A 13733-nucleotide genomic window follows, 5' to 3' on the forward strand; every position below is an offset into this window, starting at 1 on the left:
CTTTGGGCAATGACCCAAGGGCATGGGAGGTCCTCCAGTGTCTCTTCAACTTCTTCAGAGTCCATCCTTTACATTGTGGAGGTCTTTCTCCTCCTTGGTTAGGTTGATTCCTAGGTTTCTTTTCTATTTTTATGTATATTTGAGGATACAGCAAATGATGTATGGGATTGTTATCCTGAGTTCTTTCTCAGCATGCTTGATCTTAAAATATAGAAAAGCTGCCTACTTCTGTATATTGATTTATGTCCTGCAACTTTGTGAGGGTGTTTAATAGTTCTAAGAGTTTTCTGGTGGAGTCCAGACATCTTATAAGTATAGAATCATATCATCTGCAAATAGGGATAATTTTAGTCTTCCCTTCCTATTTGTATTCCTCTTTTTCTTTCTCTTGCTGTATTGCTGTGACTAAGATTTCAAGCACTAAATTAAGATTAAAACAAGAAGATAGAGGTTGGGGATTTAGCTCAGTGGTAGAGTGCTTGCCTAGCAAGCACAAGGCCCTGGGTTCGGTCCTCAGCTCCATAAAAAATAAAAAGGAAAAAGGAAAAAAAAAGAAGATAGCTGTCTTTCTTCTTTTAGAGGACAGGTTTAAAATAAGAAGAAAATGAAATGAGAAGACAAGAAATGTGCACCAAGAAAACAGTCCCAAGAGTACTGTGCTAGGAGGAAATGTTCCAGAATAATTTCCCATTATTGCATGTATGTTGCAATAACTACTTAAATAACATGCTTCAGATATGGACTGCAATAAGCCAGTTCTCTGCTTATGAAGAATAATGAAGAGAGATAACATGAGTTATCCAAAAGTGAATGGCTCAAAAAATGAGCCAGACCAACTATAATGCACCAATAATTCCAGCACTTAAAAGGTGGAGGAGGGAAGACCAGGAGCTCAAGGTCACCCTGGGACACAAGAGACTCTGTCTATAAAACAAAACATTTTTCTAAGGTCATACTATCTGTGATAACTTAACTACCACTACCAAACTAAGTATAATCTTCAGGAAAAACAAAAACTACAAAACAGAGTAAAAAGACAAGATAATCTGGATGAACCAATAAATCTGCCTTTACTTAAGGAAACAAACATAACAAACAGGCTATGGGGCTTTCCCAAGACAGCAGGTACTAATATATTGACACAGAATACCTTGGAAGATTATTTTGCAAATCATTACAACTCATGAGAATTCTGGATCATAAATTGGAGGAGTTAGAGAAACATAAGCCACATGTTCTTGGTGCTCATTATATCTGTAAAGTCTTGTTTAGCTCCCCCAAAGGTGCATCTGCATAGGGCAGGGGAGGACAGGAACATAGAAACAACTGCAGCCTCTTACCTGAAAACCCCTGCCCACTTCTTCAACAAAGTCTCGCTATATTGGTCTCTGATTTCTAAAAGCATATCAAAAAGTTGATTCACAGGAAAACCATACACCTGAAAGGAAATAGGTTTGTTTTAAAAGACCTTTTACAAAAGCTAGCCATTTGGGGAAGAAACTGTCCTTGCCTCAACTGCTGATAGAATGTTGTCCAACTTGGACAAGCAGGACACAAAAGGAGACAACTGTCAAAGTTTGCCATGACAAGGTAGGGCAGTCCTTCCAAATTCCTGCTACACAAAAGTCTGCCAGATATTTTAGACCTGTAGGCCGAAGATGGATGCCACAATGTTACAGAGGAATTCTGAGGTACGTGTCCAGGTAGCCAGATGTCTCTGTCATTTCATAGTTTTGGAAGTTGTTTGCTCTACACTTCCTGTTTAGTCAAGTAATATTTTATCCTTTTCAGGTATCTAATGTAGTTGAATATGATATAGTTATAGTTATAGTTTTCTTTCTCACCAAATTAAAAAAATTAACAAAAGAGATATAAAAGGAGAGGCATAAAAGCTTAAGTTAAGTATCTAAAAAAAAAAAAAAGGAAAGAAAGAAAATGTTCTAAGGTCTAAAAAGATATTTTTCAATTGGTAATAAAGCTGTGATAAAAAAAATGGTTTAGGTATAAAACTTTAGATTCACAAAGAAAGAACAGACAATGGAGTATTTTCTCTGATTTTGCGAAATACAAATGGACTGGAGACTATAAATGTAATTTTTTACCTGATAATTGTTCTTATTGTATCTAGTTTTACTATGTTAGAGTTAAAACCTTTCTTTGTAATTTGGACAAAAAGGAGGAAATGTTGTGGAATAATCTTTTTGAATACAATGAAAATGTATCACCCTGATTGGTTTAATAAAAAAGTAAACATTCAAAAAAAAGACCTTTTAAATAAACAAAAGATTAAGTGCTAAAAGATGTTTCATTATTTAAATAATGAAAAAATGACATCAGAATTTTTCATCTCTACCTAATATCTAGTGTTTAGCTCTCAAAAATTCAAAGATACACATCAAAATTCCTAGGTCAGTCATAAAAAAGAAAATGATAAAAATTTAAATCAATATATACTCTCAGGTGAGTTGCCCATATGGTAACTTACTGCCCAAAGCAATTCTCCAAGGACAGAGAGAGAGTGCAGCTGCTACCATTGCACTAACACCTAATGCTACTCTAATGTGGCTCAAACCAACCATCACTAAAAAGATGGCAGTAGAATACACTACAAGGTACATGGTGCTATAGTGCAATTACAGACACTTAAAAGTCTAATTTTTCAAATGGTGCAAGCAATTTTTTTCTCTGAGAGAAAAAAGGAATAGGAACTATTTAAGAGACAATAAGTGATCAAGATAAAACCCTGATGATTGTTATAAAGAAGTAGAAAGATCTAGCTCTAGGAAAACAATAAACATTAAAAACTCAAAGGAGTGAGCCAGGCTTAGGTGAGTACACAATGATTCCTAGCTGTGGGATCCTACTCTAGAAAAGCAAGTGTCAATAATGCACATACCTGAAGTGTGTCAGCAAAAAGTACAATGAGGTTCTTCAAATCTAACACAAGGTTTGGATCCGAACAGTAGGACTAATGAAAATGGAAAAAGGGAAAAAAATATCTCATGAAAAAATTACATTTTTATTTATGACACTGTCTAATGCACCACCTGGTAAAGGCACTTACTGGAGGGATCTAACCATTTCCTAGTACAAGTTAACAACAGCAGACTCAACTAGAGAAGAACTAAGGAGGCAGGGTTCAGTAAGATTATCTATATCTTTAACACATGGAAACACATTTTGAAATTCTTTAAATAAGAACAAAAATGGGGCCAATAAGATGGTTCAGCAATCAATAAACTAAAATACAAAAATTTTAAAAGAAACCAAAATGGATAAATTATTTTAAAATTTAGCAATAATGAAATCCTTTGTATGAAAACTTGTGACATGTGCCTAAAGCTATTTTCAAAATAACTGTTTATCTTTCTTTATATGCAAATATTAGAAAATACAAAAGACTGAAAATAACTTGACTAAACACTGCACTGATGACACTATAAAAAATAATGCCAAATAACCAATAATTATGTAATAAAATGAAATGAAGAAAATTCAAAGTGACAAACTGGTGATGTGAAATAGACATGAAGATTTGATCATTCAAACCAGATAAACATGGAATCAGTAAGGCAGGCATCTTAGGTAAGCATAATTATACAATAGAAAAAGGAATTGAATAGCAGTACAAGGGATACAAAATAAGCATAAATAAATAGGAAACAAAAATTGCTAATAAGTACCACATATAACCTTGCATGTACACATCTGATTACTTAGCTGACCTCGAAGACAGTATCCACATGAAGATTAAAGAATATATGCTATTAATTTAAAATTTCTTCAAATTCTGATATTCCAATTTCCTCAGTTATAACTTTGTTATTTGTTCTCCATGTGACCTCCCAGGATCTGATGTCAGTATATTCAATGTCCCCATAAAACCATATGTTTTTCTTCTATGTATACCATCCCTTCTAAAGACCCCTTTTCTTTTTGGTGTCAAAATTAATACCAATACAAAATAGCCCCAATCCTCCTACTTGAAGCTCTTCTTTGTTTTCTACATGGTTTGCTTCTCCTTATATAAAAACTGCCCAAGGCACTACTGGTCTACTCTGGTGACTGTCCTAGCAAATAACCTAGCTGTCATCATAGAGCCTTTGTCCAGTGACTGATGGAGGCAGATGTAGAGATCCATGGCCAAGCATCAGGCTAAGCTCCAGGAATCCAATTGATGAGAGAGAGGAGGGACTCTGCAGGCAAGGGACGTCGAGATCATGATGGGAAGACGTACAGAGATGATTGGTCACACTAGTGAAAGCCCAGGAACTGTGGACTGGTGGTTGTGGAGCCCCCATGGGACTGGACTAGGCCCTCTGGATACAGAAGACGGTTGTTTGGCTCAAACTGTTTGGGGGTTACCCAGGCAGGGGGATCGGGATCTGTCCCTGGTCTATGGGCAGGCTTCTGGGAATCTGGTGCCTATGGTGTGATGCCTCGCACAGCCTTGGTGCAGTGGGAAGGGGCTTGGACCTGCCTAGGCTCAGTGTGCTGGGGTCTGCTGACTACCCATGGGAGAACTCTATTTGGGGGATATGGGGATGCGGGGTGGCTTGGGAAAGAGGGCTGGGGGTGGGAGGAGGGAGGAGGGGAGATCTGTGGATAGTATGTGGAGTAAGTAGAAAATTTCTTAATAAAGAAAAATGAATAAAAAGAATCATTTACCCATTTAATAATGATAACATAAAAAAGGGCAATGATGTGTATATATGTGTGTGTGTGTATATATATACTGTTTCAGTTAAGTGCCGAATGAATAATAAATCATGAAGAAGTTTATTATGAAAAAAAAACTGCCCAAGGCACTGTCATGGTCTAGCTTTCCTACATTTCCTGGGTTATTGACATAAATGGACCTACTCAAGTCACCTTATTTTAAGTTTACTATTTATATGTTTCTAATTTTCCCCAAATTTCCTTCCATGTGTTTTATTGGATAAGATCTTTTAATTACCTTGAAGTGGGCATTCAAACCTGTTACTTGAAATAACCTGAAGTGTCCATTAAATACTTCTGGATGCAACTCACCTTTTATCGGACTAATTAATGTGATAAGCATGATAAAGCATCTGCATGTATGTCTACCTGAATTTGCTGTCACTCAATGAATCCTTTCCACTTTACTATTCTATTACTACAGGCCCCTTGTTGGACACTGTTATTTTCTCAATCTCAATCAGCTATATTCCAAAGTCTCTGTTATAATCCATGTTTCCTAGCTATTCCTTTCCTATTTCCCACCTCTTTGTGACTATGGGATAAAGTTTGACTTTGTCTTCTTGACCATGAAATGGCATGCAGCCTTAGTCTTTGAATTAAATTTCTCTACTGATGCTCATAAATTTCCAAAGAACTATTTTTATCTTGGATTCAGCTTTCTTTTGGTGTCTTTCCATTATTTTTTTTGTTTTGCTTTATATCCTTTCATGTTATAAATAGAACATATACAAAAAAGGTAATGGCTGTAATTGCAATTGTACCAGTCTGAGTGAGTACTAACTGCTTGCAAGAACCTCTCAGGTGTGCTCACCAGAACTTCATTATTCCCACTTAGGAAAAACATTCTAACTTCAATGACAATCATTTTCATCTCTTTCCATGTTTTTCCACTTGTAGTTTTTTAATTGATAAGCTTTCTCTTTATAACTGCTAAGCTCTTACTTGCTGTTGGCTTAAAATATAATATATTCAATTGTAAGGTACCCACCCTGCCAATAATAAAACTACTGTGACACTGACTGGCACTAAATTAAACTTATAGATTACATAAGTCTTATTTTATGCAAATATCAATAAAGTAGCATTACAGGCACAAGGAACAGGAACAATGAAGGACTATCATGGACAACTGTTCAAGGAATGATGAGCAGCCAGCAACAAGACAATTTGACTTTTTAAAAGTTTTAGTAAATTGTCTACTATCCTGCCTCTAATGCCTTCTATGAGTTAAGTTTAACAGGTAGTTGGCCAGCAAATGCCTAGACATCTCAGCCTACGCAAGCAGAGAGGAAGGCTGATTGCAGAGCTAGAAGCAAAGAGCTTAACATACTACAACAATCCTTTAGCTATATGTATAAATGTGTATAGCACATGAGGTATTTTCTGAATGAATAAATATAAAGCACAGAACAATGTACTAATGATAATATGTCACTTTGTATTCAATGAGAATGAAGTATCTGAAATATACAGAATACTACTAGACACAAAAAGAATTATGGACAGACGTGAGTGACTGTTTCTTATTGCAGACAGCATCAACAAGGCAAGCTCAGTGTTACAAAATTCAGAAATCTAAATGAACCACTTTCACAATCTCCAAATAGGGGTTGCCAAAGAGATATATGTCAACTTGAAATTAGTGCAACACCAAACAGTATGCAGATTCTCAGTATAAGTAAGCACTTCCTGGGGCATCGTACATACCGAGTGGGTGCGCAATGCTGCGATGGTCTTTGAAAGTGCCATTTCCCACAGTTCGTCAATGTAGGCTCTATTCACTAAGCCCTGGGTTGTATGCAAAATGTGATCTTCAACCACAAAAAAGCTGAGATTGGGAAAAAAAGAAAGCACAGATGTCAGAGGTTACAGTTGTTATATCTTGACCACTGCCACCTAACTCAAAGAGAATAATTTTTTTCTGAAGAAAGCTATTCATTATCATAAATGAAATTACTTGATATATTGAGCATGTATCTACAATCCTATAAATATCTTAGACACTCTATCAAGAATGAAGTTTCATTTCTAATGAATGTCAACCACACAGACCAACAATTTAAAAGAAGAAAATATATACAGTTCATATAGCCTACTTCCAATGTAGTTTTAAAACACAATACACCTCAAGAAAGTAATTTTAAGAAGAATTTATAAATTTTTAAGAATTCAACACAACACATCACAATAATTCCCAAAATCTGGCCTATAACCCCAGTAACTCAGGAGGCTAAAGCAAGCTTTGCCTAAGCTACAAAATGAGTTTAAAAGTAACTTTATGAGACCTTGCCTCAAAATAAAAACTCACACTGGGATATTTTTTTTTAATTATAAACTTATGTTTTGAATTTCCTTGTTGTGGCTTATTTTGCATTTAAAATATATCTTCAGTTACCTTGCTGCTAATTCAAATCAAAAGAAAACTCAATTAGCATATTTTTAAATTACCAAAAAATCAAACACACCAAGTTCTCATGTCCCATGTACCTTAGGTAGGCCTTAAACTGCCTGTATAGCCAAAGATAACCTTGAACTATTGATCCTCCAGCCCCCGTGTTCCCCAAATCTGGGATTATAGGTGTGTGCCACCACACCTTGTTGTATGCAGTGCTGAGGATCAAACCCATGCAAGCACTCTAGAGTAGCTACATCCTTAACCTTCAATGACAGGCATAATGAAAGTTACTCACGAAACTGAAGCAATATGAATCTGATGAAAGAAAGCAAGAGAGGAAAGAAGAAAAGCTAGCGAAAAAGTGAGGGAAGGAGGAAGTAGTGTGCAGGCAAGCTCTGTGAAAGAATCAAATTCTGTTGCCTTCCTTTTACACACAGTTGCCATCTCATAGTTGGAACAAGCTGCTTGACTAGGGGGGTCTTTATTCAGTAATCCTAATTCCACGCTACTAGGTCCACTCTAAATGAGAACAACCACTTCATCCCATCCTGTGGGATCAGACTGGTGGCAACCAGTTTAATAAAGGTTGTGTTAATGTAACATACTCTTACTCACAGATTTCTGAATCATACATAGCTGTTTTCAGACTGGCACAGAGCCAAATAGTTGTGACAGAGTTGCCAAATTCTTCTAGTCCTAAAATATTTTACTCTCTGGAAAAAATCTGACAATGTGGCTGATTATCTCACTCCATGTTGGAACAAAGAATGGAGAAACAAAACATCAATTATAATAACATTATGAGTCAATTTTCATTTATTTAGTCACAAAAGTGCCCTCCAAGAATATAATGCCGAAACCAGTAAGAGGTACCTTTCATGGTTTGTGTGTTTGCTTGCTTTTGAAATACCATATCTCTGTGGGGCCCAGGATGGTCCTCCTTTCTCAACTTCCTCAAGCACTGACTTACAAGTATATGTTACCATGACCCAGAAAATGATCCTTCTAAATTATAAGAAAATAAAAACTAAGTCTTTTTTTTTTTTTCGAAATTACCAAGAAGAATGGGGGACATTTTCCCAAGTAAAGATATATCTTTTGTAAGTCTTATAAATTAAATATAGAAACTTAAATATGTACCTACCCTACAATTTGATTGAAATACTTCCTGTAGCCATCTAAAGTTTCATGCTGCAATAAAAAAAGCAAAGTTACTGTTTCTGTGTTATTACTTTAAGATGCGAAAATCAGTCACTTATTCTCAGGAAGCTTAATCTCATAGACTACGAAGTAAACATAATGATAATGCCACAATTCTACATGTTAACAATGGAAATGAACTGACCTGATACATATGTAGAACTTAGAATAATGAACGGCATATAACAGTCAAGAAACATTGACTGCCATTCTTACTTCAAGGCACATCTACCAAAGTTGTGTCAGAATGACAGCAAGCACATGTAGGCAGGTGCACATGCATAAATACACACAGACACAGACACACAGACGCATGCATGCATGCACAGTCAGCTACCAGGAAGAAAAAGGTAAAAGTATAGAAAGTGCAGGCAGCAAGCCTACCATGTTTGATGGAGGCTGGAGCACCAGACGAGCCTGTTTTCGTCTCTGTTTTCGGTAATAATTTTCAAATGTTTCTCGGGCACCCTGTAAAACAAACAAGAGGAAATAATATAACTGGACCAATATCCTTGAAATTGAAAAGAAAAGAGTAGACTTCAGGTGTATAGTTTGAAGAACGCCATATATCTCAAGACCTCCTATTGTAATAATGACAATAACCACAGATTATAAAAGCAACTATGACCACTTATTGAACCTAATCACAAAACCCTGAAGTATAGACAGAAGTGACCTTTACAAGGACATGGTCAGAACGCAAGCTTCAGCACACCAAGGCTGGTTTCTGAGTCAATAATCACAAAATCACAAAAATGAGGGTAAAACAAGCAACCTTAAAATGTTATAGTAAGCAAGAAAAATGTCTCTTCAAAAACAAATAGAACATTCCAGAAGGAAAAATGCCCAGAATGAAAGCCAGCTTTCAAATCATTCATGACCAAAGGACCAACAGAAAGTGGGAAAGGCGAGAGCTGAGGATGACAAATCCTTTTCTCAGATGGAGTCTTACCAAGAAGGGACAGAACAAGAACAAAAGAGACGATCCCTCAATATTCTTGATATACAATTTCCAGTTTTCCCCAGGCAGGGGTGTCCAGCCTTTTGACACTCTGACATGGCAAATGTGTTTGGCCACATTCACAGCTCTCCTGGGAGACACACTGGATAGGTTTTCTGAACTCAACACGAGTGGTGCTCAGAAAAATATCTGGCTCATGAGCTCTACACTCACAAACTCTGTTCTGGATTGATCAGTATCTCCTCCAAACCCACACCCTTCCCAGAATCTCTAAACGCTTTAGCTGGAACAAGCAATAATTCTGATGTGATCAATCCAATTGTGTGATCATGCCTGCTGGAGGATGGAACTTAGTACACTATGGCTGGTATCCCCCCCAAAAAAGACCCAGAAAGACACAGGGGGAATGGCATGTGCTGAAAGAGGCAGAGGTGGGTCAATGCAGACTTAAGCAAAGAACAGCAAGAACTGCTGGGACCCACAGATATCAGGAAGAAATAAAGAAGATTCTTCCCATAGTCTCAAAGAGAGTGTGGCCTCTAAGATGCCAAAATGCTTTTAATTTGTAATTCAAGCTTCCAGAACTGGGATAGAACAAATTTCTGTTGCTGTAAGCCATATAGTTTGTGGTACTTGATACAGTGGCTTTGGAAAAATAGTACAAATTGAGAGGGTTTTGTAATAACATGCCCCATTGTGACTAAATGTTCTTAACCTAAGACTTTTCTCAATCAGTGAAACAAGCAGAAAGATCCCACAGAGACCAAGAGCACTGCTTTAGAGCCAGGTGGCTACATTCTAACTGTGGTTCTGCCCTTCCTGCCATGGAACTGCTCTGAGCCTTGCTGCTAATTTCAGTCTCACTGTCCACTCACTCAGTTTGCACTTGCACTTGTGCAGCATCCTTTTCATCTGTGGAGATGTCAGCCTTGTGCAGCTGCTACATGGGCTTAACGAACTATGAAGCTCTCATTTACACAAGGGCTTACTCTTTCAAAAGAAACAAGATGAACGAGGCGGTAAAGAGAAGGCACTGTGCGGCTCTTGCAGTCTCTATTCGGGCAATTATCTAGGGTGTTTTCTTCCATCACCTCAGAAGTTGAAGAAGGCTTATTCAGCATGACTTCTCTGTTATATTATTATCTACCTGAACTGAGGAAACTAACTTAAATCACAACCACACAGACATAACGCAGCTTCTGTAAAGAGGAGGACAAGTGCTCCTCCAGGCTGACCAGCAGCTGCTTCACTCATCCCACTGCAAGGCTAAGATGGCTTCAGACAACCCATAAAGAAATGTGGCGTGTACCCAAGAACCTTCCTTAGAGAAACTGAAATAAGAATATCATCATTTTCACCTGTCATGAAATATTACTTTTTTATGTCAAAAATGTCAAACTCAGTTTCAGTCCACAGGCTAGAATCAGATAGCAAAGTGAACTTGGCCCCTGGGTCATGGCTGTTAAGCCTGGTGTCCTTAAAAACAAACATCTTAAACTGATAAAGTGATTATTAGTCTCTACAAGTATTTCTTTTCTATAAAATGAAATCAAATATTAGCATGACTATTTCATCACTTTATTTATCCACCTTTAATGAGGAAGGAAATTATTCAAATTATTAAGTAACAAGTAGAAACTGCCATTTGATTTGCTGAAGTTATTCCCCACTTGTCACCAACTCATAGGATAGTGGTGCTGTTAAATGTCAATTACATGCTGTATACACTGAAGGGCTTTTCATTTTAAGGTTAACAGCCCTAAATGACCTTTATTATCCTAGTGTGACATTACATATTTAACATTCTTCAGAGCCAAGATACACTTAACTGTAAATTTAGGAAAAGCCTCCATTTTAATTAGACCATCAAGCACTAATTTGATTTCTTTCTTATAAATGATAGAGAATATACAAGATGAAATTCTATATATATATACAAATCAAATTCATTTCCTTTCTAATATTCCTTCAACAGAAAAGGGGACAACTTATCTAATAAGTCCGATTTCCCAATTTATCATAAGTGAGTTGGATTTCCCTGGTGGCTATTAAATAATTCACCTTTAATAATTCTATTCTTTCTGTCAATTTTGACAACTTGGTGTCTAAAGGCAGAATTCAAGAAGTAGGTATTTGATCAGTCTAGTGTGAGTAACTAGTGGAGTGCCTCCCTGTTGAGAAACAGGCCACTAGATGAACCACAAGGGCTTCATTTCAGCTCCAAACATAGAATCACTAACAGATTCTACAGATTTGAGGGAGGGGGAAAAAGGAGAGAGAGGTTAGTTTATTGGCAGAAAAATGTTGGGGGGGGGACCTAAAATTTATACTAATTGAAAAATTAGTAAGAAAAGTAAGCCAGGTAAAAGAATATTCCTAGAAGTACATACACTGAGATTCAAAGAAAACAGAATACATACTAAGAATCTAAAGGAAGTTCTCCATGGTGTGGTACAGGGATAACTAAAGACAAGGGTACAGGAATTTGTCAATTATTTGGCAATAGCTGTAATGACAGGAAGATCTTCCTACATTTTGGAACTTGGTGTATAGAGACTAGAATGAAGAAAGAGAAAAAAGATTCCAAGAGGTCAGTGAGAATCATAGCACAGTGGCACATGCCTACTGTCATAGTGCTGGGAAGCATGACAGAGAGTCATGAGCTCAAGACCAAGTTAGGCTACATGACAAGACTCTGTCTCTCCCTCCAGAAAAAGAGGAGGAGGAGGAGGAGGAGGAGGAGGAGGAGGAGGAGGAGGAGGAGGAGGAGGAGGAGGAGGAGGAGGAGGAGGAGGAGGAGGAGGAGAAGGAGAAGGAGAAGGAGAAGGAGAAGGAGGAGAAGGAGAAGAAGAAGAAGAAGAAGAAGAAGAAGAAGAAGAAGAAGAAGAAGAAGAAGAAGAAGAAGAAGAAGAAGAAGAAGAAGAAGAAGAAGAAGAAAAACAGATGTGAAATGCATTTAGAAGGCACATGAACAAGTGGATCTGATGATAAAGAACAGGACAAGCTCACACATTTCTATCCTGGGTCAAAAGTTTGATGAAATCTCATTTAAAGACAGGAACATAAGGGGAAAGGATACAACCCATTTTCATTATGCAAAACTCTGTACTTGCAAATTCACCACTTGTTAAAAGTTAGTATAACTCCAAAATAAATACTCATAGCTCGTCCATAGACATTCACAGCTATGTGTAGAATTTCTAAAACTTCAAATTGTCCAATACACATGTTCCTAGTTAAGGTCAAACAAGGCAACACACTGCCTTTTGTTTCAGTCACATACTGTAAACCTGTATCACTTTCATGACCTCTCCAATACCACATTCCCTGCATTTTTGTGCTTTTTGTTCATGATTCTGCCCTTTAAAATGGCTCTTACCTATAACATTAAAATGTTGTCCAGTGTTCCTAAGCTTATGAAGGCTAATGATGTGACTTATAGAGAAAGCCTGTGTGCTAGATAAAGCTTCATGCAAGCATTATTATAGTGTGATTAGCTGGTGCTAATAAACTAACAGTATGTTAAAGAAGATATCTCTTTGATTTGCTGGGGGGAGAGAGGGTATGGTTTTGACACAAGCTCTCATATAGCGTAGCTTGGCCTAGAATTCACTATATAGCTGAGGATGGCCATGAACTGATCCTCCTGGCCCACCTCCTAGCTAAATAAAGTATCTTTAGAGAATAAATAAATAAATAAATAAATAAATAAATAAATAAATAAATAAATAAATAAATAAATAAATAACTTAGAAACAAGACATCAACTGATTACAGTGTGACAGAAGCCCCCAGAAAACTAACAGGACATTTCCCTAAAATCAAGGTCTCAAGACTCACTGATTCTGTGTTCACATTGCCTTTCACAGTCTCAAGCTGTTAAGACTTCTCACCTTGTTTGGTATTCTGTTTACTAAAGTCAATTTTCATTTAAATATTTATTATTAAATTATACACGTAGATAAGCTTGGGGTAAATGGCAGTGATTGTTTCCTAAACCAAATCATCAACATTAGATTTTGCCAGGAAATAATGCACTTTGACAAACTCTGCTGGAAATGATTCTCTTTTTTAAAAAAATCTTTTGCTACTTGTGTTTTCCACATTATATATCATGTTTTAAATTGTTATTAATTAGAAAAGTAAAATGTGACTTTTAGAAAACTTAGGAAACATGAAATGGCCACCGACAGTCCCAACACTTGGTGATGGCTACCACGCACTCACTGGTGTGCTCTCCTCTACATTTATCCCCTGGGAACCTGCATCTCACACACATTTCTGCAGAGAAGTGGCAGCACACTATACTCCTTTTACTGAACTCTTCCTAGAAAACATCCTTCAACATCTTTATTAACATAACTATCCTCAAACACATATTCTCCAACCATACAAATGTCAGAATCACTGAATAAATGTTTAAAAATAAAAATAGGCCGGGCGGTGGTGGCGCAC

General features: G+C 36.9%; 1 protein-coding gene across 4 annotated transcripts in view; it reads right to left on the reverse strand.

Annotated features, from left to right (window-relative positions):
* Positions 1 to 13733, reverse strand: part of Exoc6b (exocyst complex component 6B) — a 491948-nt gene that overhangs the window by 219708 nt on the left and 258507 nt on the right. For all 4 annotated transcript variants that reach the window (XR_013049947.1, XM_006991543.4, XM_076567063.1 and 1 more), the window contains 5 exons: positions 8702 to 8785; positions 8262 to 8308; positions 6430 to 6550; positions 2897 to 2968; positions 1341 to 1438 (listed from right to left, as the gene is read on the reverse strand). Coding sequence is in view for 3 of the 4 variants with exons in the window: in XM_006991543.4 (XP_006991605.1) it covers positions 1341 to 1438; positions 2897 to 2968; positions 6430 to 6550; positions 8262 to 8308; positions 8702 to 8785 (422 nt within the window). In the remaining variant the exon portion in view is untranslated. The remainder of the gene's footprint in view (positions 1 to 1340; positions 1439 to 2896; positions 2969 to 6429; positions 6551 to 8261; positions 8309 to 8701; positions 8786 to 13733) is intronic.

This window comes from Peromyscus maniculatus, chromosome 3 (genome assembly GCF_049852395.1).
Source record: "Peromyscus maniculatus bairdii isolate BWxNUB_F1_BW_parent chromosome 3, HU_Pman_BW_mat_3.1, whole genome shotgun sequence".
NCBI lineage: Eukaryota > Metazoa > Chordata > Mammalia > Rodentia > Cricetidae > Peromyscus > Peromyscus maniculatus.